General features: G+C 37.6%; 1 protein-coding gene across 7 annotated transcripts in view; it reads left to right on the top strand.

Moving 5' to 3' along the window:
- FAM13B (family with sequence similarity 13 member B) overlaps positions 1 to 26,698 on the top strand; it is a 51,129-nt gene that overhangs the window by 19,351 nt on the left and 5,080 nt on the right. The window contains exons 7-21 of one of the 7 annotated variants that reach the window (XM_055718382.1): positions 1,231 to 1,388; positions 7,848 to 7,889; positions 8,903 to 9,058; positions 11,025 to 11,160; positions 11,403 to 11,426; positions 14,972 to 15,042; positions 15,791 to 15,845; positions 16,294 to 16,441; positions 18,980 to 19,045; positions 20,115 to 20,325; positions 22,155 to 22,284; positions 22,757 to 22,838; positions 23,115 to 23,344; positions 23,700 to 23,783; positions 24,958 to 25,053. In XM_055718382.1, the coding sequence (XP_055574357.1) occupies positions 1,231 to 1,388; positions 7,848 to 7,889; positions 8,903 to 9,058; positions 11,025 to 11,160; positions 11,403 to 11,426; positions 14,972 to 15,042; positions 15,791 to 15,845; positions 16,294 to 16,441; positions 18,980 to 19,045; positions 20,115 to 20,325; positions 22,155 to 22,284; positions 22,757 to 22,838; positions 23,115 to 23,344; positions 23,700 to 23,783; positions 24,958 to 25,053 (1,689 nt within the window). The remainder of the gene's footprint in view (positions 1 to 1,230; positions 1,389 to 7,847; positions 7,890 to 8,902; positions 9,059 to 11,024; positions 11,161 to 11,402; positions 11,427 to 14,971; positions 15,043 to 15,790; positions 15,846 to 16,293; positions 16,442 to 18,979; positions 19,046 to 20,114; positions 20,326 to 22,154; positions 22,285 to 22,756; positions 22,839 to 23,114; positions 23,345 to 23,699; positions 23,784 to 24,957; positions 25,054 to 26,698) is intronic. The other 6 variants (XM_055718383.1, XM_055718386.1, XM_055718384.1 and 3 more) reach the window with 6 other exon arrangements.

Consider the following 26,698-nt stretch of genomic DNA (forward strand, 5'->3'; position numbering starts at 1 on the left):
CGCTCTCAGGCTTTGAAATTACTGACTTGTCTGTGGGTTATTGTACGTGTTGGCAAAAGGGTTTCCCAAGCACAACTCTGTTTGGTGTGTGGTTTTGGGTTTTCCCTGTTTGAGGCCTGATGGGGTGTCCCTTTAATTTCGTGGTGTCTCCACCAGATGTCAACAGTGCACTGCCGTTGGGTGCTGCTCCCTCCGGGAGGGTGCGGAGCAGGGGGCAGAAGGGCTGCTGTCCCCTCCGGCTGCAGCCCCACGGCTGTGTGCGCGTGGGCTTGTCCCTGGTTCACTGGCACGTCCTCTTGCAGTTACAGAGGAAAGCCAAGGATAAATACGTTTCTTGCCCTGTATGTAGTACCATAGAACACATTACACTGCTTTTAAAAATAAACAAACGCCTCCTTTCTGCTTTTGGTGTAGTCTTAAACTTCCAAACTTTCAATTTTTTCTGATTACAGTGGTTTTATTTCACAGTCATGTGGCAGATATTACAAAGCATATTTTCTTGAGGCAGCTTCCGCTACTTTAATTTTTGAGTTTGCAGGTTTGGGCGATCAGTAATCAATTGCAGAGGTGCTTTGTGAGTTGAATAGAATCACTTTGTGGTGTTTATCTTTTTATGTTTTAGACATAGTTGCTTTTTAAAAAATGAAGGTGGCTGTATTGAGTTGTCAGTTGGATATTGTTTCACTTTTAAAATTGGCCATATCTTACTGCTTCAGTAAAAACATCTGTGTTTGGAAACCAAAATAGACATGAAGCTTCACAGAAACTTCTCATTACACTTACATTTGCCTTTATAAGCCTGGATTTACTTTAAAGTTTAGATTTTTAGACTCCTATGTTGCCTTCCATAGAAGGATTTGAAAATGCTTCTTGTGTATGAATAAGGCTACCTATGGAATAGAGGAGAGCTGTCTGTCTCTGTTTTACATGTAGAAGAAGAAAGGTTCTGTGCCTCGTGACTTAGGGGGTTTCTGTTTCTAGATTCTGCTTGTGTTCATTTATTGCATCAAAGATGCTTCTCCAGTTTTTGTCCAATGTTTCAAAAGCTTTTTAATGGCGTGGAATGTATGGTTTTACATAAAAGCAAGTCTAGCATGCCTGTCTTTTCTAAAAGTGAAAAATGTTTTCCTCTTACAGGTATCTTGGTTTTATACCTTTCATGGTCTTTTAATTCCCTAGACTTCTTAAAAGAACTTTTCAAGCCATTAACTGTGATTAAATCTTTTTTAGATCAATGATCTCTTGGAAGAGGAGGAAGATGTAAAGCTTGAGCAGTCTGAAGAACTTCCAGAAGATGGCACAGAGAAACCTGTTGAAAGGCCAGCTGTGGTGCATCTAGATATGACAGGGAGTCTCTCGGATTCCAGGAGCGTTACAGCATCAACAAGGTAACTTCTTTCTGCCTTGGAGCTTAGATTTAAAGTTTGGAATGTAGTTTGTTCTGGCTGAGAGAGGCGGGCTGTCAGGCTTTTGAGGTAAGTGGTGGGGTCTACAAACTGAAGCTTTAGAAGTAGGTGCGGTTCTTGTAGTAGTAAAATATGGGATAAAATAATCGTTTCCAAATTCAGCAAAGGAATGCCTGTAGAACTCGGGTTTGATTAGCTGTGGTACTTTATGCAGAAAAAGGGCATATTTTAGTGAAACTGTGAAGTGGTATTTAAATAGTTAATTTTGTAGCAGAAGTATGAAAAGAATCTGAGTATTGGTAGATATTTTTATCCATTCTGTACCATCTTTCTACCACTCCCTCTCAGTGTCCTAGCACTATTTCTTTTCATGTGTTAGTGAGATGTGTCTGTACATGACCCTAATTAATTTCTAAACCTGTGAGAATTCTGTTGTCCAGGATGTTTTTATCCTTAGTTTGGTTAGATGTAAAATGAGGAAAGTACTTTCTTTTTTCACTAGAGTACAGTGGAACATTTCATGAACAAGTGTAATGAAGACTCTGTAAATGTGGTAACTTCCTGAAAATATGCTAGAGAGAAAACACCAGGGATGAAGAGGAACTATGTATGATGGAAAGGACGGTGGAAAGCAAGTGGGATAATATTGACCATTAATGATTTTTGGTTTGATTTTGAGGTTCTAAAAAGGCCTTTAGTAGGAGCAACGTGGAGGAAATTTTGAGCACTTTAAAGATGACATTTTGTAAGGCTGAAGTTTAATTTAACTGCATTTTAGTAAAAAGATAGTATAAAAATGCATAGAAAGGCCAAGGTCTTGCATTGTCCAAACAGGTGTAAAGGCTGCTGAAGCTGGACAGACCTGTGTTACCTGCCTAAGAGCCAGACTCTGTAGCGGGATCTGTTTGGATGGGCTCTGCTGGTAGAGAGCTTTGAGCTGGTTTGGAAGTTGCAAAGTGTAGTACAGACAGGAGTATTGTAGTGGGAGTCAGCTTTTAATTAAGACCAGTCCTCGTAAAGGAGATGCATAAACTTAAAATTGTACTTCCATTTGAGAGCTTATTTGCGCTTGCTTCTAATACACAGGTTTATGTTTTCTTGCTTGTAGTGCACAAGTTTTTATTTTTAAGTTTGCTTTACTTGTACTTTGAGTTTACATTTTACGCACGGAGGATTTTACTTTTTCCCCTCTGCTGCATGTGTTTGGCATGGGCATTGCATGTAAGAACTTGTAGGGAGGGGTGAGGAAGATAAAAGTGTGACTAAAAGCAGAAGAACCGCAGGGAAAATCACAAGTTTACTGCCTAAGACTGAGTGGTCTCAAGAATGTGGATTTCGGGTTGAAATCTGTTCAGCTGCTTGGCTGCACCCTTCCTTCTACTTCATTGAAAGAATTTGTAAAATATAAAACGATGCGAGAAACATGATTCTGTTTTGTAATTTAAATTATATTTTAATAGTTAATTACCCTTGTCAGCAATATGGCTGTTTGAGTTAAAAAAAAGTTGCTGCAATTTGAACTTCTATAAAAGCGCTTCTTCCAATTAAAGTTTTAAAGCAATTTAACTATTCACAAGTAATTTAGTTGCTTGTGGAATGTGTAAGCACAGCAGTAGTGACAAACTCAACATGTTTGAGAGTTTAAATTTGATAGCCTGAAGAGAAGAACATTTTTACTCTATGTTTAGGGTTAATTAAAAATTAATAGGCATTAATTATGGTTGGCATTTTACATAATTTGTGGGGAAGGATAAGGAGGAATCCTGTAGAAGCAGAAAGAGAATTTTGCCTGTAAAACGAGAACTACTGCAGGAAACATTTACAAAAAAATTACAGTGAATGAAAAAATATGCTTTATTAAACTTTTAACCACTATAAATACTATAAATATTTTTCCAGATTTACTTTTATAGTATGCCTCTAAAAGCCTTTTTTTGTTTTAGTTTCTTGATGTAAAAAAAATTAAAAAAAATAAAGAAGCAAATGTTAAAGCAGGCTTATTGGGATGTTTGTCTTGACGTAGGGCCTGCGGCAGCTTATAAACGAAAGAGAAGAAGAAGCAGACCTTGATCATGATTCTTACAGTTCCTTAACCTGGAGTTCTGTTGCCACTTTGCAGTTGTCAGATTTTGGGGTGTATGTGTATCTGCATATTTTGGTCTCTTTGTGGAGAAAATGAAAAGAACACTGAAGTTGCATGTGCGGCATGTTAAAGATTGGCTATCTTGATTCATGCGATGGGCTGTATGACCTTCCTTCTAGTTATCTGGACTACCTTAAAATTTTGCTCACTACCTTTTTTCTTTACTTGTTCTGTTTATTCTTTTGGAAACTTATGACCTTCATGTGCTGCATGGTGTTAATTTGACTCTGAGTTAGAGAAGGATCTGGTGAGAATGTGGATAGTCATTAATGCAGATTGATTTAGTGACTGCTTGAAAATGGTATTTAAACCTGTTGAGTGATCTTTAAGCCCGTTACCCAATCAGGGAGCATTTGTTGCCCAGGAGTTGACATTTTGTGCATAGAGGAAACATCATATTCTCTGTTATCAAAAGCTTTTTCACCACAGTTCTTTCGGTTTTGCTGTCCTGATGTTTGGAGAAGAGAAAAAACTGACTCAGCATTGCAGCTGACTCTTAAGACGTGCTGTTGAAATAATCACTTTAGAATCCTTCTCTGTCATTATTCCAAATTTTTCATCACTGTGCTTTGCCAAGCAGTATTTGCTTTACTTTTTGCAGTTACTCAAGCACTGTCAGTCAGTAGGCTAATATAAAAACTCATGGTGTGTTCTTTGGGCTTTTCAAAATTATGTGTAAAAATATTAGATATGACAAATAGTAAGTTCTGTAAAGAGTTTGCTGTGTCTATATTAAATGCAGTGACAAGGGTGACATCCTCGCTGCTTTGTATGATATTTTTGTTCACCCTCTTTTGTTGTAATTAGCTCTGATCAGTGAGAGGTAATAATATTAACAGTAAAGTAAGACAAAATACATGTATAATAAGGACTGACCAAATATAACAACTGCCTGAATTGCTAGAAAATACGATACTGTTTAACGCTCTTTTTACAGTCTGAATACTTGTCCCTACTTCCATCCTAGAAGATCTGTGAGCAGTGTGTTAGGAAGGCTTTCAAGTGTTGATTGGGCAGCTTATTGTCAGGAGTGACCTCATGTTGCAGTCTATTTCTATTTAGACTGCAGGGTTTAGTGCAGCACTCCAGAAGTGCTGTCTGACAAGCAGCCGTTGGATCCCAGCAAGCAGCATGCATAACCAACAGCCAACATCACGCTTTGCTGCTTTTCAAATGAAGCATTTTTATCTGAAGTGCTCATTTGGGATAGCAAAAATAATCAGAATGGCCTGTAAAGTTCTGCTGCACAGGTAAATATATGAAAGAATAATGTTGCTTTGATATGATTGCAAATAAGACTTTTGAAACTTTGTGTGAGATTAAATATATATTTTGGAGATATAGTGAAATGAAATAATGTCACAACTGATATTTTTTTTTTTTAACAAGAAAAAAGAATCGGTGTGCAGCCAGTAAATTACCAAGAAAAACTTTTAAATGTTTTATCTCTAGTAATGTATTTCTCTATCTTAAGGTATGTTTTTACTGGGACGTTTTATGGGTCGGGAGACAGTGCAAAAGGTATTCTCAGGAGTGAGTTAGTATTATGAAACAAAGATGTTTACCTTTCTGTGTCTTGCTGTGTCATGCTGCATTAAGGCTCTGTGTAGCAGTATAAATTACAGCTTTTAAAAAGTATCCTTGAACTGTGGTACATGGCTTCGGAAGTTGTAATTTTTTTTGGCTCAGAGGGATTGACACATTTCTTTCAAAAAGTGCTTCATTGCTAAAGTGATTAGTTGAAGATGTAAGATATTCTTTACGTAGTAAGAGGATTCTTCAGGCTTTGCAATACTGCTGATTTATGCACGTCTTGTACTGAGTACCTCTAATGCATCTAAAGGTGTTTAATAAAAGCACTGGTGAACGATCCTGTGCTGGGGGCTGAGGGTTGCGCAGTAAGATGGAAAATTTTGTTGTGAACCATGTCTGAAATCTTCTGAATTCTTTGGAGATGAGTTTGGTTTTCCCCATGCTTGACACAGTTCCTCATTGTCTCAAGTGGTAGAATAAAAGGCTTCCAGGTCATCAGAGTTTCTTATAAATAGTATTTGTACTTGTGCCCTTGACTGAGTTATTTTTGCTCTCTTTTACAACTAGAGTGTTGCAGTGTTGTATGCTCCAGTTGCCCTTCCCCCTGATTTGTCCTAGGTGTGACTGTGTTTTAATAGTAAACCGATTTCCGTGTGTGTAATTAGGTGATAGTGTTTTTAGAACACAAGCATACCTTTTTATAATGCAGCATTTGTGGAACTTGCAAAAATACTGAGGTTGGATACGTAAAACTAAGGTTTTTGTTTTGAAATCTTACTGGTCTTTTGCTGAGGTTCTTACTCATGCTCCTTCTCTCATCTTGTTTGTGAATCTGAACTTATTTACAGTTTTGTGTCTTATCTTTTTTTATTTCAAGTTTTGTCAAAACAAAGTGTGTTTATCAGAAAACTTCCTTTGTACAAGTAGTAGCGCTATGCAGGACTCCTGTGCACAGAAATGTCAATGAAATGTCAATATCTTAAAGCTATAAACTTTTGCTTACCATTTCTTTTGTTTGAAAGAAGAAAACAAAATGCAAGCATGTTCACCCTCAGTTGTTTGATCCAGCAGCTTTCAAATTAGTGGCTACAAGATCAGTCTCCTACATCAGGTGTTTTAATTTCCCAAAGCTATGTGGCAATGTATGTTTTGAAATAGTAGTTTAGTGCTGCCTGTTCTGTCAAAGCATTTGGAATAATCTGCTTTGGTCTTTTACCTCGGCAAACAAACAAATCATTAAATGAACTTGATTCCAAGTCATGTTTACATTAAAACAAAACCCAAACCAACCAAACAAAAAAAGAAATAAACTTCTGTGAGCACCTTCTTGTTCAGTTGTTACACGGTGTTGTTTAAATACAGTGCAGTTTGCTGTTGGGCCATTACAAGTTGTCTAAGCCAAAAGGGCGCATAATGATTTTTAAATAAATACTTTAATTACTTTCCTTATCAGCTAGCATTTAATTGAAAGTTCTTTATTGCTTGTGTTTCATCTACTTAGACGAAGGAAAAATAGAAAGACTGCTTGAGGTGGTCTAATTATCTTACCTCTCTGGTGGTGGAACTACTGATAAACTTGATAAGGTCTAACCAAGATATTTCTTGCTGTATTAAAACTATTCTTGGGTAAGCAGTGAGACTGACAACAGTCAGCGCAAGCAAGGCTGATAGCAGTCAAAACTATGTTGCAGAGGTAGTACCTGTTCAGTTATTTTCAGTTTGCTTTATGCATTCATGAAAATGATATTTAAAATCAACTTTGGCTGCCAACAGTGTTGTTGCATGGTAAAGAGTAGGCTTAAATTTTGTTTTTCAGCTTTTTGATCTTAGTTTTTATGTAACGGGAAGGAAAAAGAATTTATTTGCCTCCGTCCCCGCCTCCTAGTCAAAGTGAAATTAGTATTTTTTTTTTTCTGAATAAGATACCTTAAGTTGCAACTCACTACCATTTATAGTGGAGTTTTCTTATTTTATTTCATTCTTAGTATATGTACTGCCACCATCTAAAATTCAAGTGTTCTGTTTATAATGAAAGATTTTGATCGTGTTATTGGACTGTAGAGGGACCACGTGCACACGTTAACTTGAACTTACTTGTGTTAGTTATGCTGATTTCTACCCTTCCACCCACTCAGGAGTTTAATATTCTAGGCTGAAGTGGCTTGTGCTAGGAGATTTCCAAGTGCTTTACAAAGAGCTAGCTCATGTCTCAAAACCTCTGGAATGTACCTGCCTTGCACTTGAAATGTAGCTGTCCTTGGAGACTGCTGCAGATCTGTTGAATGCTGCAGAATAGAATTATGCAACAGTCTGACAGGCAGGGAAGAACCTCTGTGAATTGCAACTGTGGAGGAAAGCAGAGTAATTTGGAATTTGCTTTAGGCAGCAAGGTTAAAATCTGCATTCTTAAGCAAGATGTCAGGAAATCTTTGGAGACTAAGTGATTAGTATTTCCCATGGGAAAGACTGTACATCTGAGAGCTTATAGTTTCATAATATACTGAGTACTGGCTCTTGAGAGACAGAAATCTGTATTGCTACTTCCACAACTTTCTGCCTTATGATGGCATTCTTTAAAATTTCTTCACCTAAATAATAAAGGGACTGCAAGTCAGTATTTTCTTTACATAATTTATTCTGCTTCTATTAGTCGCATTACATGCAGTCGTTAAGTGTTTTCTAAGTTGTTTTCTGTTGACTGCAAGACTTTTTAGTGTGATGTTTTTGCATTATGTTAACTTATTTCTTCTTCTTCTTTATTGCAGTGCTCATATCTCTCCCATAAGTATCTTGCCAGCCTCTGCAGAGTAAGTATAATGGAAATGTAAAATGTTTGATTTGCACTGTTGCTAGAACGTGCATAGAAGATATCTTTTTTCAAGAAAAAGAAATGCAGTAGGTTTGGTGATTACAGATTTGAATGAACATATTCTAGTGTGAAGGATTTTACTTATGGCATTTAACATTAATGCAGGAAAAATGTTATGTCTGTCAGTGTTGCTCGCTGCAGAAGCATGGGAGCACAGTATGGTAGAATCTAGATTCCAAAACACTTTGGTTTTATACTTAGATGTATCATAGGTGTTTGACTTTAAAATTATGATAGCATTCACATTTTTAGCCCCACTTCTAGTTGTTGATATTGAGTACAGTTCAGTGAAATTGTGTGTACAAATGCAGATGAAAAATAAACACACGATTCCAGAGTTAAAAATGGGGTAAAAGCATTTAAGATTCTTACAGGATGGTATTTTTGTAGGCCTAATTGCTAGTGAGCTGGCTAAGAAGCGCTGAACAGAGTAGTCTGTTTTTAAAGAATGCTGTTCTTTTCTTGATGTATCTTTGGGTGTATCCCGTGTCCTTGTTCGTTGTCTCTGCTGACTGTTGGCTCTTGCATTTTAAGATTACAGCCCTGTTCAGAGGGTGTTACAGCCAGCCATGCTGAAGTGGTACCTGCTCCAGGGTTGACTTTGACCTGCTTTGGACCTGGGAACCGATTGCCACATTAATATATTAGGCATTTATGGTTTTTTTTTGTGTATAGTTATTAAAAAAATATGTTAGTCATTGTAATGTGTTGATTACTCTTACATTACTGCTAATAGACTTCATAATACTTTCTGTAAATCTTACAAAATAAAAGACAGTAGGTACAGTAATTTCGACTGCCCTTTTGGGAAAGTTAGTTTCTTTTTGCCTTGAAGTACTTGTCATCAAAGATTCCTGGTGTGTGTAAAGTTTCCTGTTTCTGCCTTTCTGCATAGTTAATCAAAGCAGAAAGAGTTATTAATACGAATTCTCTGTCTTTTTCCCTTTTTAGCATTTTAGAAAGAACAATAAGAGCAGCTGTGGAACAGCATCTTTTCGACCTGCAGAGCAGCTTAGATAACGATCTTAAACATATACAGCAACACAGACTGGGCTGTAACAATGAAGCAAAAAATCCCAGTGGGGATGAGGAAGGATCTAACAACCAGTAAGATTTTTGTTGCAGCTGTGCTGAATTCTATAGGACTGTGTATCTTAACTCTTCCAAAACAAACTACCCCAATCCTCAACCCAAACCAAAAGTTAATGACTTCTGCTGTTAACTCCAATTTCTCTCCATATTTTAAACCAAATCAACTTCCATCAATTGCCAGTAATCAACAGCTCTTGAAGCAAGTATTGTAAATTGATCTTATAGCTAAAAATGTCGTGAAGTATAACTGCTTCACTGCTGAATTCTGTGGAAGTAGCACAAGAACTTAAATTTACTCAAGTTCTTTCATTCTTACCTGTTGTTGCTTGTGACATAATTTTACCATATGAAAGCTATTGTAGATGCTATTGCAGTTTCTTTACTCTTATCTTTCCATGTCAGTATAGCTATTTTACTGCTCTGGCTTCCAGTGTCAACGAAACAGCTAAAAACAGATAGTGTGAGCACTGTGGGTCTATTTGCATAGTTTCAGCCTCATTTGATCAGCTTTTATAGTTACTGTAAATCTTACCATGTTATTAGTGTAGCGATTGCCATGGCAGCATTGAGAAGCTGGTACATTTTGGTGCTTTATTAAATAGTTGTGACTAATACCTAAACTCCAAAAATGCATAGTTAACTAGGACTTCAGCACCTAAGTTCTTTTGTTGCTTCAGAGCCTTAAATACGTGAATTATTCAGAGACAGATGCTGTTTTCTAAGTTGTTCAGTCTTTGCTGGCTTTAGCAGTCTTATGACAAAAGGTCAGACTAAAGTTAGCAGTTGATCATAAAAGTAATAATCATTGCTGGTAACGATCAATTAAAACTGAGTTTTAGTGTTAAAGATTTTATGTCTTTGAAGTAATTTTTAAGTAAGAGGGTAACTGTCTGAAAGACATGTTGTAGCCAAATTCCTTCGGTTACAGACTAAGTGCTTTAAAGGCTGGCTGACTTCACAGAAGGGGAAGCTAAAAGTACCATCACTGCAGGTTTAAAACCAATATACTCTTCTGGCACAGCGGCTATTTCAAGGGCTTCTTCCTGATCATCGTTCCACTATGGATTAACTGTAATAGAGGATACATGATAGCATTCTTCAAAGAGGTCATCTGGGTCCTTTAAAGCAGTGCTGCCAGCAGATCATGCACAAGGCAAATACACAGTTAAATGAAGAAATAAAACATACAGTGATCCAGTGCAGATTTCTTAGAATTAATTTAAAGTAATTGACAGAATTGAGGAAAAAAAAAAAAGAGTTAAGATATCAGTTTCCAAACCATCTTGTTTAGTGTCTATATATCTGATAGAGGAGGAGCAGGTTTTAAAGTAGCTTGGAATTCTTTGTGAGCGAGGAGAAGGAAGGTAGGTTGTGATGAATTACAGAATTGTGGTAACAGAGGTGGTGGCATGTAAAGAATGTATGGACAAATGGTGTAAGCTAGTTTTAATCTGTTTGTACTGTTATAAGCCTTAAGTTGAAATCTAGGAAGATTAAATGTTGGAAATAATGGGATTTCTTACTGGAGAGGATGTGATACTAGCTATAAACTACCTGGCTTCAATATTGAGAGGAGTGTAGCCACAGCAACTTCATTGAGTTGTAGTAGTGTCAAGATGTCATTGCTTCTGGCTCTTCTGACTCAGCATAGTAAGTGGGGGGACACACGTATGCTTGACCATTAATACAAGAATCAAATAAATACATTTTAATATGTCTATCAGGTGCTGTTGTAGAAAACCTCAGAAGTATATATAAACTACATAAAAAATTAAATTTGCCTACAGGTGGTTGAAATTGCAGGTATTACTAGTATCTTTGGTCAGAATAATTTTGTTGAAGAAAAAAAACAAACACAAAACCCAAAGCCAAAACAACAAAACTGATGTTTGATATTGTTTAAGGAAAAATAGCGTAGTGTTTATTTTTCTTCTAAAGGTGGAACAACTAGTTCCTGAAGTCTTTCTGTTCTTATCTTTAGGAATGATGTTATTGAAGATAATGACACTGGTAGCAGTGAGAATACAGGAGACTGCTCTGAAGTATTGGTTTGCAATGATTTAGGCAGTGAAACTATGAAGCATGATACTGTAACTGAGGAAGAAGAAAGTGTTCAGGTGAGAGGAAGAGCCTCCAGTGTATGAAAATTATAACTTTCTGTGACTTTAGCAAAGTGCTTTAGAGATCCAAGTTTTCCTGATGGTTCTGATGTAGCCTTACATGGTGCTGTTGCTCTGTGCCATTCATCTTGTCTCTTTTCTTGTCTTCTCTGCTGTGCATGTTTTGTAAATATGCACAGAGATATTTTTGTGCAGCTTGTCTGGACTCTGACTAATGTTTTTCTGTTGGTCTTTAACAGGTACCAGCCCTTCCTTCTGCTCAGGTAAGTCAGTGTATCAGCAAGCACAGCACTGGTTAGAACAGTATCTGTGTTAGTAAAGGCTTCCTGAGGAGCAGAAGGTCTAGAGCTGCGATTGTGACCTGTCACACATTTGCCTGTATCAAGAAATGGTGGAAGTAGTAATTGCCTTGAGACTTTGCAGCCTCTTGACTGTGTTTGTAGTATGAAGGTGTGGTTTTGTAATTAGCTAATTACAGCCTTTTCTAGCTGTTTACAGTTTCTTCTGTGGTAGGCGTAGATATCCTGTTCTTTTCAACATGTCTTCATCTCCTTTCTAGTTGAAAGAGGTTCTGTTACTTCTCCTTGGACCTCTTTGCTTAGGTATTTGACTTCTGCTGTGCTGATAGCTCGTGTCCCTCCATACTGATGTGTACACTTAAAATTCTTACAGTCGAGGTGTTAGCAAAAGCAAAAGGAAAGAAAATTAGACTTGTGACCTCCTGAAGAGGTTCAGCGCTTAATATTGCCATCTTGAAAAGTATCAGGATTGACCATCTGTATTCCAAAGCAGAAAAATCTGTCTGAAGTGCTGCATGAGCACATATTGTGATGTGAAGCTAACATGCTTGTAGAAAATAAAATAGTTTTTCAAAAACTGTTTTGCTCAAAAAATGCAATGCTAATGGTACTTGAAGTTGCTGTTAAAGTTCAGAAAGCAACTGAAAACGTAAACCAACAAAGCACAGGGTAGTCAGGTGTCGTAGATGTAATTTTGGCTTTGCTTTTTTATATTATGCCTGAATTGAACAGCTTCATGTTGCTAGAAGAAGCAAGTGCTGTGTACAGTTTGAATGGAAGCCCAGTATTGTATCAACCATAAAGGCTGAAATAATTGTTTACCCTGTACAGTAAATGTGCCTCAGCTTTGCTTTGAGCTGCAGATTATTAGATCTTCACATACAATCAAATGTGAAGGTTTGTAGTATGTATGGCCTGAATTTGTAATGATGGCTTGAACTGTACCAGCATTTTTTATTAGTGAGCAGATGTCAGTCTCTTGTTCAGGGTATCTTTATGCGATCAAGCAATGCTGTAAAATATGTGCTGACAAAAATGAAACCAAGTATAACAGTAATATGCAAGAGAATATAGTTTCTACCACTCCGTACGAAATAGCACATATGCAGCTGTCAAATAAGCACTTCTAATGAAAAATTCAGATCTATAGTTCCTTATTTATTTGGTAAAAGTTTTGTTGTCATAAATCTAAATGATGAATTCTGTGGGTAGAGAGATTTGCTATACATGTGTAGAGAACTTTCTGCAATAGCTTTTAGCTTCTTGCCTTGCATCCATAAATCTTTCTGAGGGTTTCCTGAAAGATAACTAGATAAGCAAACCTATTGTTACTAGACTTAAATTAACTAGAAGAATTTAATGGGTCTGTGAACTTGAAAAGATAGAAATGGATGCCTTAGCATGGTGAAACTGAGTCTTGTCTGGAATCTGTGTTTTTATTAAAACAAAAATGTTGCTGCAGTGCTTTTCACTATTGTAACGTATTCTTCTCCTAGCCTTCTGTTGGCTTTCATGGATCCCAAATGACTCTTTTGACACTTAACAAGCCCATTTTTTTTCAACAGATCCTGCTAAACTAGATTATTATTTAAGAATTGCATTCTGTAAATTAAAATTTCACAGAATGTATTGATTGTCCAAGTGCTTTCCTGATGCATTAGTGCCAAATCTTGTTGTAAAAAAAATGGTTAGATTGTTTTCCTATGGTGCAAAATGCAAAAGCATGGTACTGCAATTAGTATTCACCTGAATTGGATAAAATATCCTTTATGTTAGCAAGGACCCTGTTGAAAATACAGGGTAGAGTTCTGTATTTCTGCTGTTAAGTCTTCCTGACTGGCTGTTGTAGATTATCTTTTATTTGTAGTAATTGTTCTAGGTTTTCAGTCTTTTGACAATGAAAGCCTTCAACAGAGAGCGAGTTTCTCATGTTAACTCCTAATACTTTACTTCCTCCTGAATTCCTAGTTAAAATACATGCTGAGCTTTAGAAATCAAAACTTGGAAAATATAAGTGGAGATGGAGAAACAAAAATGGCAGATCGGTGGCTTTTCAGTGCATTTTATGCAGTTTCAGTGGTTTCAAAGAACAGCTGAGAAACGTGAATTACACTTCTTACGAAGTATGTGCGCTTCAGAGTTCCAAGCATGTTTCTGTGCAAGGAATATAAAGGGGAACATGATGCTTAGGAGCGCACAGTGATGCATAGATAGATGTGCTTTTGTTGCCATATCTGATGTCTTTCTTGGCCTTTTGTGCTTTTTGATACATTTTTGCCCATTGGTATCAGTGATAAGGTGGCATTCTGGGGTGAAGTTTCGGGTTTTTCAGTGTTAGTTTCTACCTTCGTAGAAACCATGCCATTTCAAATGTTATTGGAGAGTTGGATCTTTAGGGGAGATGTTAAAGGGAGATGTTGGTTTACCTATATGAAAGGAGTTTTGAAGGGGCGTGTAGGGTTGTGGGAAACAAGATGTGCGTGTGAGCTCTCCTATAGGTCTGAAAGGGAAACATAAGCAGCTGTTTCTGCAACGGCAGTAACTGTGACTATGCAAGACTTGCACAGCTCACTTCCAGGGTGGAAATTATCTGCTGGAGTATGAGGAATGACATGTAATTAAAAATTGTTTCCCTGAACTGGAATTTGACTTGAAGACTGAAATAATGTAAACAAAATAATGGAGCTTTGTCTGATAAGAGTGAATATTACTATCAGCAGTGTAAAACTGGCAACTGTTATGTATATTTGAACTCCCCAGGTAACTTGATTTTAGATTCAGACACTTTCAAGATCATTTGTGAGAACTTCTCAAAGTCTAAACCCAAATGCAATCTGTTATTTTAAAATGACATTTTATGTTTCAAATTTCTTACATTCCCCCAAGTAAGGCGCTTCTTGAAGAAATCAAGTACTGGGCTTTGGTGTAAATACTTGAAGCAGTCAGGCTGGCTGTGCCAACTTTTAGTGAATAAAATAGTGACATGTGTTCATCTGAACTTGTTTTGTGAGATAGTGTCATAGAAATGCCAACATTTATTCCTCCCCTTCCAGTTCTGTTCCTGCTTTATTTAGTAACAGGGATTAGTAGCTCCTTTTAGAAAGTCTGTCAGACTTGTTTCATTTCATATATGCTGAGCACAAGTCTACATCCAACTCAGTTATTTTTCGAGACTGGGATATACTTATTGCCATGATTTTAGGCATCCCAAACTTCATGCTATGATTGACAATTTGTGGTAGACCTATTGGTGTTAATATGTAAAAGAAGTAATAAAAAATGGTTTGCCTGAAGAGGGAAAGTCATTGTCTGTCTTCTAGTGATTAAAACACCTGGTTACTGGCCTTAAATGTAAAAATACTGTGTGGTTAAAAAGTATGATTTCCATCCCCACGCAAGAAGCTGTCCTTGTAGTTCTTGAGAGTGTTTTTGTGGCCAGAGATGATTACAGATTTTTTTTTCAGCTGAGAATGCCGTTCCTAAATCTTTCTAAACATGCTTTTTGCCAGCAGACTGCAGACGTATTATTGAAACCATGTGATGAAGCTGCGGATGTTGGTGGAGAAGATAATAGTGAAGGGTATGTATTTTTCTTTAGTCACTGACATGGCAGAATGTGTAACTTCGGGTTTGAAATGTAAAGTGTACCAAACCGTGATTGGTGACAACACAGTATGACATGAGGGAGGTGAAATTAAACATGTAATTTTTCACACATGAAAACAGAGAGGATAAGATGGAGTTGCCTTTTTTATGATGTTGATATAAAAGACATGGAACTTTATGCACTTAAAAGAAAAAAATAAGTACAAAGCCTATATATGTCATGGCTTTTTTTCTGAACAACCCTATGTTCTGGGCAACAGAAACAGAACAAAAAAATTATTTTCTTTAAAAATTTTGGATACATTTTATTCCTCTTAATGATTGAAGAATTAATGCTGCTGGTAATAGTGACTAGCCAGAAAAGTTCAAGCTCTTTTGCAGTTTGAGTTCAGGACTGATTGAAATTTCAGTTTGAGTTGAATTGATTTTGAAAATATTTATTCCCAGTTTGAGAATGAAGGTCAGAGCTGGTTTTGTTTACAACTGGTTCAAGTCCAGTTGTTGTTTACATGCTTCAGCTTGAAATTCTGTGTGAAGAACAAGGGTGGGGAGGGGGGGAAGCAATGAAACTTTTGCTCCCCAGAATTTTAATTTTCAGTTTAAGGAAATACTTTGCATATATTCTAAAGCTGGACGAGGGAATGTAAGGGGAGTGTATTGTATTTACTGTCCATTAAGAAATTGTATTTAAAATCATAACTATGTTTGTGTCTGCTTTTTAGGCAAAATAGTATATTGCTTGGGGGCAATGATAGAATATCTTCAGAGATGTTTCTGGTAAGATGTTTCATTTATGTACAGACACACAGCATCTTATAAGTTTATATAAATAAACAAAAAAAACACCCCCAAAACCAAACAAAAATTAAAACCAATAAATTTAACTTATAACATCTTATGTTGGTTGGTCTGCTGCAAGGTTTGCAAAACCTCTGTTAGAAATCTCATCATGCTTCACGGAAACTTTTGGCAGCAGAGCAAGCTTGTACTTAAGCATCTCCTGTAAGGAATGTTTTGTAATGCAAATACTGACTACTGTTGCAGGTTGGGGGGAAGATTGTTTAGAATTCCTTGAGTTAGGAAGGAAGAGTTCACCACTACCCCCCCACCCCCACCCCCCCCCCCCCCCCCCGAAATATTCCAGAAGTGCTGGAACTGGCACTGATTAGGGACTTGATTTCCAGGTGCTAAATAATAATGAAACTGTTCTGTTATTTAAATACAGGATTCAAGTAGCAAGACTTGTGATCTTAATGCAAATACTGATTCAGAGGTGTCAGGGGATGGCAACATTAATGTTTCTGAGGAGGCTCTGGGTGTGCAAGTACCGCGTCTAGATCTGAAGAATGTATCTGATGGTGACAAATGGGAAGGTAATTTTCACCCTTTAGCTCACAATATAGTTAGCTAGTAATGATAAGTAGAACGCTTTACAAAGTAGAAGCAGCAGACAACTTACATTCTTTTCTGTAGTTTGAATAATATGTTCTATACACATGGTAAGATAGGTCCCATCTTGTTTCAGAACTATCTGCAACTTAAGGAAAATGGTAAAGAAAAAAAATCAAAGGAGCAACTAAAGAAAGCAAAAAAGCTTAAGTTTCATAACAGAGATTTGGGTGGTTTTGTTGTTGTTGGGTTTTTTGTATGTTTTCGTTTGTTTTGTTTTGATTTTTAAGCGGCTTTTGGTTCTCAGGACCCTGAGACCTTGTCCTTGAAAACATTTTCTCTAATTATGTCATATAGTTAATATTCACACTGGGTCGTTTGTTTTTCTTTTTTTAAAATGTAAGCTATTGAAGTTCTAATACTAACTGAATTTGACTTAAAATCATGAAATGCTAAACACAGCAATTTATATTTCATTTATTCTGAAAAATATGTTGGTTTTGTTTTAAACATCAGGAATGTCAGATGTTGATTTCAAGATGTCATTGGAGAATTTGAAACCGCTCTCAAGTTTTCAAATAAAATCTAAAGTTGCAGATGGATATTATTTCTGTGCCCCATCTCCCTCCGTTGTTTGGATTTTAGGAAAAGCAAAATGTTTGAAACATAGTTTTCTCTCAGACAGGATTCCTTGTTTGTGACCTTGATCTTCATGGCCTTCCAGGTTTAGCAAGCCCCTAAATTTGTGACTTTACTGAACTTTGTTGCTCAAATGTCTGGTAATAAGTGTTTAGACTGTTGTTTTTTTTGTGTAAAAACATAACCCCTTTGTAATCAGAGCAAACCACTCTTGTCAAGATCTACTTTCCAAAGCACTTACCTTTTCACATGTTCCTTATCCTGTTTCTTCTGCCTGATGTTGATATTCTGAATCATCATACCTTACAAAATCCAAGTGATACAATTTGCTAAAATACTGTGAACTGTGACCGACAGTACAATGGCCACAGTCCACCTGTTTCCAGTTTTATATTGTGAAAACAACTTGGTAGATACAGTACAGATTTACTACGCAGGGATGAGTTTTTAACTTACAGCAGGCTGTTCCAGTGACAGCTATTCTTGGAGATGTCTGTGTCACAGCTACATGTTAGTTAAGATGTTGGTAGCAAAGAATGACTGCACTTAATTTCTGGTTGCTGTGTTACAAATACCAAAGTTGGTGAGGTATACTTGGAATGTGTGTAGTTTTAACAGTGCAGGATATAGTTGTAGCATGTCAGCACATAAAGTTTTGTCCTGAAGCTCAAATGGTGATAATTTACTGTTAATTTGTCACCACTATTGATTATTCTCCAAATTGCCTGCATGAATCAATGCTTTCCTTTTAATAACTCTTTTACAAATGATGGGGGTTGCAACTTGTGGTAGTCTTGCTTAGATTTGTAAAATATTTGCTGTTTGGCCTTGAGCCCCTAGCAGACTGTACATTCAGTCAATTTGCAGGCATCTGAAGACACTGAGTCCAGATTCTCATTCTTGTTGCTCAAGTTAATAACTTTGTCTAAAGTTTAACTGCTTATGTTCTCAGTGTTTTATTTACATTAATTGCTTACTTGCAAATTACATTTTGTTGCATCCTCTATTTGTGTTAACCTGATTTAATACGTGTTCTCAGAAGGTTTGTGGCTTCCATTTTCATGATTTCCTTAAATCTGCTCATAAAAGTTGCTTTGGTTTTACTTACCCAAGTGGCTTTATTACCCTTACTTTGAAAAGAAAGTAGCATATCTGTATATAAATTTATATTATAAGCTTCTTGGTAGTAAAATCAGGATATTTTGCAAGCGGTGTTATTTCATTGCAACGTATTTTAACTTTGACTGTTCTTCAGTCCTGTTTAGGATGGTTATTAGGATCTCTGCCTTCCAAGGCACTGCAAGTCCTGGTGGCATTCCATCAAAGCAGATTGGCTTTGTAAAGAAGTCTATACTAGTCCAAATCTCATTACAATATTTGGGTTATTAAAGCCGATGTTATAGCAAACTTAAAGGCCTGTAACCAACAGTTCTTGAAAATGAACATCAGATACTTGCTGGCTTAAGACTAAAATGCAGATCAATTAATCTGTATTTATGAGTATCTTTTCTGCATTTGTCCTGCTTTTTGGAAATCACTGCCATCTCTATTATTTAAGAGCTGTGAGCAAAAACATGTTTAGAACTTGTCTTTTGTTAATGTGAGGATGCATGAGACCCTTGTTAAACTACAATAAGTCTTTACTACTTCTGTGTCAGTTCTTTGTAAACCTTTTCAGTAAAAAGTTCAAATTCGCTAAGGACTGAGCATCCTTACCTGCCATTGAAATTTCTTGGAAGCTGAGAGTGCTCAGAGCCTGGCCCAAAAGATGGGATGTTTTTCCCTGGTACTGTATCTTCCTGCTTTACATGTTATGTATAGTTTGTTCTGACTGTGCTGTGTGTTCACTTTAGTATTTTTGCCATTCTTTTTCATTTTATTAGCGCCATGCCCTATCACTTTTCCCCTCATTGATTTCAAAACAATGCATCTGCAGAGAGAAGGGGAGGGTAAGTATGGTTCGCCATACGTTCAGTTATCTGCCTTTTGATAGTTTATGGTTTGCTTTCTAACTAACCCTTCACCTGCTGTCCCTTATATCTTGGGAATGTTCTGATCTGCAGTTTTTTTGTTTACTTTTTTTGTAAAAGGTCCCCTTCTTGTACTGTGTAAACAGGCAAGATTATACCTTAAAAACAAAACAAAAAGTCCCAATAATACTTAGTAAATGTACAATGGAAAGCAGGTACAAGGGTTATTTTCTTTTAAAGATTACTTTGTGGGTCTTACTGTTGTTCTGCACACTTTGAACCCAGTTTTCAAATTTCTGATTTGAACTGGAAAATATAGGCAATCTTTCAAAAGGAAAAGGGGGGTGGGATTTTAAATTCAAGTTCTGGAAGGCCATGTCAGCCTTTTGTTAGACAGCGAGAAAACAATATTTAAGAATTGTAAGGGATGTTAGCAACTAAATTTCTGTAAGGATTTAAAATCACTGATTGTTTTGGAATCCCCTGCCTAAAAGAAATCACCTTCCACAAGTTAAGAAATCTCTTTTTCTCAGTGGTGTCAAGACTGATTTAAACTTAAAGACCCAACAACACTCTTAAGACTTAAGCCAATGGGCATTGTACCTAAAGAGGTATTGTGAGGCTTATCTTCTTCAAAACCAAGAGGACAATCTTTCGAAATACATGTGTAAGGTATGAAAATTAATTTCCACAGCAAAACATTGCAATGGACAAAAATATATTCTTCTAACTTTGGATTTGTGATACGTAAATAAGGCGCTCTCACACTGTTGAACTGCTCAGATACGCATACTCCCAAGATACACTTTGAAAAAGGGATCCTAGTGTGCATACTTCATTTCAGTACCTTTTTCTTTCAATTGTTACATGACAGAATTTGTAGCTTTCTGATGTATTTCAATGTTTTTATTCACTTTGTGTATGACACCACATCCTTTATAGCATACAAGACTAAGCATTGGGTACGTGTTTTTGTTTCCTTTTGACTCTTGTTTATAATTCTGTTAACAGAGAAGTACCATTTTGTGTCCCTTTTTTTATCTTCTAGATCCATTTCCTGCTTTTAAATCTTGGCAGGAAGACAGTGAGTCTGGAGAAGCTCAGCTTTCCCCGCAGGCTGGAAGGATGACTAATCATCCATTGGAAGAGGACTGTCATCCAATACTGTCACATCGTAGTTTGGATTTTGGGCAAAGCCAGCGCTTCTTACATGATCCAGAAACGTTAGATTCTTCATCCAAAGCACTTTCTTTTGTTAGGTATGTATTTTAATGCAATTTGGTGGGTGTTGGGGCAGGAGATGCTACTGCCAGTATGAAAAAACAGCTGTTTAAGAACCTCACGGCTTTTCATTATATGAATTTATTGAAGATCAAGGTAAAATATAGCATTATGTGGCCATTTGGCTGTTCTGCCTGCCCAGGAACTGCCATACTGAGTCAGACCAGAGGTTCGTCTGGGATGGTATTGTGTCTCTCAAAGGGGCCGCTGGCAGATGCTGAGGGAAAGAGTATAAAAATAGGGCAAGCTTGCACAGATTTCCCTGGCATTTGGTCAGGGCCTCTGATAACCCGCTGTAATGCCACTTCCTGGGCTGGAGGTAGTATTTATATCCTTTGTTTACCAGTACTGGACTGCTTGTCTATGACTTTGTGTAAGTTGTGGCGCTTTTTTTTTTGTTTTTTTTTTTAAGTAGCATGAATATCTGCCTTCATGTTGCGTAATTTTGGATTTGTTTTGTGTAGCGTGTTGTCCACTGCCCGGTAAAGTGAGCCAGGTTACACAAACTATTGCAGCTAAAGCGTGTGGTAATGGTTTGGGCAGCTTCTTCATTTGGGCTGCGGAAAGCCTTCATTCAAAAGGGGTGTAGGAAAGTATCGGCTGTTAGAGGGAGAGGCGTGGGACAGCAGTACGGTGCAGGGGTAGGGCTCTTAATGCAGGTCCTCTCCTGCAGATTTAGAGGATCAAGTCTGTTTAACCCAGTGTATGAAAGTAGAGTTGTAATTGAACAAGCTGCAAGTTACTTGTGTGACACAGCTGGGGAGTGTGACCCTTCAAAGCTGTAAATACCCTGTGACCTGTGCTGTCTGCTACCCTTACTATGGAAGGGGATTTAAGAAGGATTTCCATGCTTGTTAGGGAAGAAGCGAAGTCATAATAATGAGAACATCTGGAACAGGAAGGACCAAGTTTGCAGTCTCCAATTCTCTATGACATAGGTTTATTGAAGCAAAAGGACAGTTGCCCCAGTTTTCTCCACATAGCCGCAGGAGGTAGTTGACAAGTACTGTTAAAATGATGGAAAAGACTGAGGTGCAGAAAAGTGCTGATTGTAATCACTGTTCTCCTCATTCTGAAACAAATAAGGATCTATGTGAGCAGATTATTAGGTTAGTATTTCTAGTACCTTGAACTATGTAGATGTCACTAGCTGTGCTGAGGGATCTTTCAGGCACCTTGTGTAATAAGTGTACAAGAAAATTCTCATGGTCAGGCTCGAGGTAAAAAGGCTTTTCACCAGCAGCAAATGTCAGGGAGCTGAACAAGTACAAAAGACGATTTAAAACCGGGATCATGTACTCCAGAAATATATTAGTAAGGCCGACAGGTGATGCAGATGTTTTTTAGATAAGTATCTAATAACGTGCCTAAGACAGTTAAGTGGAGTTGTGTAATTACCAAGGATTGTTCAGCGGTAGCTCCTAGCCTAGGCTTTATTCTGTGCCCAATACTTCCAGAAGTACTGAGTGTCTGGTAATTTAGGTAAGTAGCCTAGCCACCAGAAAGATCTGAACTGTTTTAATGATATTGTAATGAATGGTAACATTAGTTTATTACACTTGAATTTCAAATACTCTTTTTCTGTTGGGGGTATTGCTGAAATTAGAGAGGAAAAAATAACACATACGTTTTGAAGGCAGCAGATCAAAGCATTGTGAATCAGTGAGTAAATAGCTCTGACTGAAAGCCTGAAAAGAAGGGATTATGAACTGGAGAAAAAAAATGAAGTTAGTCATCTGTTACTCAAACATACAAGTTCTTCGCACTCAATTATTTAAATGACATTTTAAAAATGTTTTTAATACAGAACACGAAGAGCATCCTTCAGCTCAAAAGATGACAAAAGGGAAGACAAGACACCTTATCAGCTTGTCAAGAAATTACAGAAAAAAATAAAGCAATTTGAGGAACAGTTTGAGAAAGAGAAAAACAGTAAGGTAAGTTTCCACTTCTGCTTTTACTCAGGATGAAGGGCTGTATGGTGGAGGTAAGGTACTTCTTGTAGTCCCTCACTGAGTAACTGGGGGTTCACAAACGAGAACAATTTTGTTGCACACTATCTGCAAAAGTGAGCTGAGCAACAGCAATACTAGAAAGTGTGCTGTAGCGCCTGGGCCCAAGGGAGGGCAGACGGTGACATTTACGCGGTGAGACCGAGGGGATATCAGATGAGGTAGTGGAGAGGCAGAAGCATCTTGCCGCTCTCTGGTTCACCTTCTGATGTCTTCTTTCAAGTTTATTTTCACAAGTGTCAGTTATGTCGGCACTGAGATCTGATCTGGTACAAAGAGTGGCATCCATGTTACTAGTCACATCCGCTGTCATAAATATTACCACATCTTGAAAGAAGTGTATAAACAAGATTGTGTGTGTTTTCATAAAATGTAGTTTGTTTGTATTACTTTTCAGCCCTCCTACAGTGATATTGCAGCCAATCCAAAAGTTTTAAAATGGATGACTGAACTTACCAAATTGAGAAAGCAAATAAAAGGTAAGAGATGCTTCAGTTTCTGGTTTTCTACAAACACAGATTATCTGTGTTTCTAAAATGGCTAAGTCATTCAGTAAAATTCCACAGGACAGTAAAAATGTTTCATTTCTAGATTCTGAACTATTCCAAACTAAAAAAGTATTCTTGTGGCTTTGTTTTTAGTTCATTAGAAGATAAGCTTTTCCTATGCGAACTGTTACGTTCCTTTATTTGTGGTTAAATGAACTGAGTTATTTCTTTTAAAACTCAGGATTTGAGCAAATTTTCTCATTTCAGATGCGAAGCAGAGGAGCTCAGACGGAGAATTCATACCTCAAACACGTCCACGAAGTAACACTCTTCCAAAAAGCTTTGGTTCCTCTCTTGACCAAGAGGATGAAGAAAACGGAGATGAGATGCGGGTTGTGCAGAAGGAGAAGAAGCCTACCAAGGAAGCTACACTTGAACTCATTTTGAAAAGATTAAAGGAAAAACGAGTTGAGAGATGTTTGCCAGAAGATATAAAAGTAAGCATAAGGTTATGGATGCTGTTTCTAAGAGAATAACAGGGAAACGGAGTGCTGTCAGACACTTCAGGTATCACTTCACTGACAGTGATGCCTTTGTCTAGCAGCCCTTTACCAAGGCCTCATATTACAGACTCTGTGAGGAAATGATCAAGATGAGTCTCGTTTTCCTTGGTCACTCTTTAATAAAATATTTACAAGCGTGTGCTGACAACATCGGACAGCTTTAAATGGGTCAAGGTGGGATGTATGGTATTAACTAAGCTAAGTTTGGCGAAGGCATCTGTATAGCTGATAATGTAGAAAACCTGTTAAAATGACGTGTTTGATTAAGTGGGGATTATTCTTCTGACAGAAAATGACAAAGGACCATTTGGTAGAAGAGAAAACGTCTCTCCAGAAAAGCCTTCTGTATTATGAAAGTCAACATGGACGGCCGGTAATACTTGGTTTGCTTCATCAAACTATATTAATGTATGCATAGACAACAGTAACTCTTGTGCAGTAGTAATACCAACATTTAATACTGATGTGTGTGTTGGGGGGGTTCTTCTCCGAAACATGAAGTTACCTGTTGGTTTCCATGTTGCCATCAGAGGACGTTACTGCATTGACTTCTGAAAAACAAATAAATGGATGTATTAATAGCCCCTTTTTCCACAAAACAGTTATTGGAGTTTGCGAAGCGATTGGTGTTTGGTGCCTTATATGTCTGTGAAACAAAGAGAAAATCTTAAATGACGCTATTGAATTTCCTTGGAAAAGGACTGAAATCTTATTCTGGATTTCACAAAAACAGAAATGAAAAGACAGTTCCCCCCCCCTACTCCCTGTTAAGTCTGTGGCACGTATCTTCTCTAACTGGAGGTAAGGAAGTCGGAGTAGGAGACCAGCCATTAGTGCTTAAAGTTCTGGGGGTTTATCTTGGGCAGTGAATCAGCATCACTGGTCCAGTCATGAGATCTTTGCAGTCACTATTCTGTCAGCCTTCTGGACTTGGCACGCTAGCTTTATAATCAGCACTGCCGTATAAATCCGACCAAGCCTTTCAGCCTAAAAGCCAAGGAAGTATAGTGGTCTTGGAGATACTGGCACTGGTTCTACAATCCCCTTAGGGAGAAAATGCCACTGACTGATCAGGATAGCCTTTAAGATTCGTTATATTACACAGTGGCCAAGAATTGAGAGTAAATCAGATAAAATCTCTCTACAGTTTCATCTTTTTCTTTTTTTCCCCTGCCATTTCTGTAGAGTCATCATCATTGCTAGGCACACAGTCTTCTCCCCCAGTTCTTGGTCCCTTTTTTGCCTCTTTTCCATGGCTCTTTAAAGATAGAGGTTTTCCTTCCACCGAAGCTCCCATGTGTTTCAGGAAGTCTTTAAAACTTCTTCCTTAAAAATACAGGGAGTTAAAGTGAGAAAAGAGAGGAGGGAAAAGCACCCACTTATTCCCCTTTATCTGCATATACCCCATTTTATACACACAAGTTAAGCTAATTTTATGTTCCTAATTGGAATATACGTGGCCTGGCATGAGAAGCATACCGCTTTGTGTTTGCTTGTATCTTATTGAGTGACCGGTATAATTAATTCTGTGGTTTCTCTGCCTTTAGGTTACTAGAGAAGAAAGACATATTGTGAAGCCACTTTATGACAGATACAGACTTGTAAAACAAATGTTAACTAGAGCAAGCATTACTCCTATTCTTGTGAGTAAAACAAATGCTATTTCTGCTTTTTTCCCCTTTTGAACTGCTAGGCTGCCTTTAGAAGAGCCAGTAATACTGTTCCATAAAATACATCTTTCTTGTAGAAGACGGAAGATGTTGTCATTGTATTTGAGGCATTTGATTTTTGATTTACTGCTGAGAGCACAGCAGTTCAAAGCTGTCTGTGACTGTGGTGGCTCTCGGGAAGTAAATGGTTCTCAGTAGAAGTAAGTGAGCTCTTCTGACTTGCCATGGCTGAGATGTTCCCGAGTCGCTGTGCTAGGTGTGGATCCACAGCACACACTGTACTTTCCAGTCCCGCCAAGAACAGTAACCAGTTGCAGGGAAGCTTGCCTCTCTTCTGTAACGTGGATTATTGTCACCAGAAGCATGAGTGGTAGGATGGCCATAAGAACTGTTCCATTCCTTCATGCTTCCCCAGTGTGAGACATCTTATCATCTGCAGCATCTGTACAACATCTGTGCTTCTTCATTGTGTTTTCGCTTCATTTCCTTCTAATTTGAAGTGCTTTCTGTTCTTTTCTTTCTTCTCTCTGTGGTCTTGTAAGAGATAAGGAAGAAAAGTTTTCATACTGTGCAAGGAGACGGATGTGACCTTGTTTATAGTACCTGTAAAAGAGTTGGGGAGTGATAACCAGCTGGCTGTCTTTGTTCTTCATGAGCTGTAATCAAAATCTTGCACGCTGACCTGAACTTGGAACAGAGCAGTTCTGATACTAGCTATTTGACCCTTTTAGGAGGAAGGGACTGCATAGCTGACATGAGATAATCTCTTTACCTACAGGCAGTTCTCTACCAGATTTACACAGCTGGGCAGTGGCTTACCCAGCAGGAACTTAATTGGCTGTTTACATTGACTCTGGTTTTAGCTATCCCCTTTAAGCCAAAGTATGTTGAGATAAAGGGACCAGTTCACTGGTACTCCTTTCTTGCACATACGTTTTAATAGAAAAACATGCTTTATGTTTCAGTTTAAGGGCTTTTATATCAGCATCCTTTTTTGAACTCCATAAACACAAGTTGCTTTTAAACATCTAAGCATTTCTACATGACTGGTGAGTCATAAGTTAACGTCGGTGCCCTTGACTGGTTGAGTCTCACCTCAAAAATTTGACTCTTCCGCTGAGATGCATTTTATGTTATAAAATACCTTATAACTATGTTGTAGTTGTCCTTTTTAATTTTCTGTTTTGTTTGTTTCATGAGGGTTTTTTTGACTGTGAAATAAAAAGTTGGGTGGGTAGCCAAGCAAAAGGATCTTAAATTCAGGAGAGATCCTGGTAACGTAATTCCTAGTCTGTGCTGTAGGCAACATCTGTAAAATACTTTTCACAGGCCGCTGCTTTTGAAACCTGTAAGAGATATGTGGAGCTCTGTAATTACTGAGGGTTGTTCAGTGATAGCTTCTAGGTAGGCTGTATTCAGTGCCAGGTATTTCAGAAATTGCTTTTTGGTTTATATGACGCTTGCTTCCATGAAATATCTCTTACGGTATCACGGTATACTAATCGCATACGCTGAAGCCTGTATGGAAATGTCCAAAGAAGTGGGAAACTATTTACCTTTCACAGACTAAAGTTGTTTGACAGCTCATTGTCTCTGTGACTTTTGTGTTTTACCTTCC

Source organism: Falco cherrug, chromosome 8 (assembly GCF_023634085.1).
Source record: "Falco cherrug isolate bFalChe1 chromosome 8, bFalChe1.pri, whole genome shotgun sequence".
NCBI lineage: Eukaryota > Metazoa > Chordata > Aves > Falconiformes > Falconidae > Falco > Falco cherrug.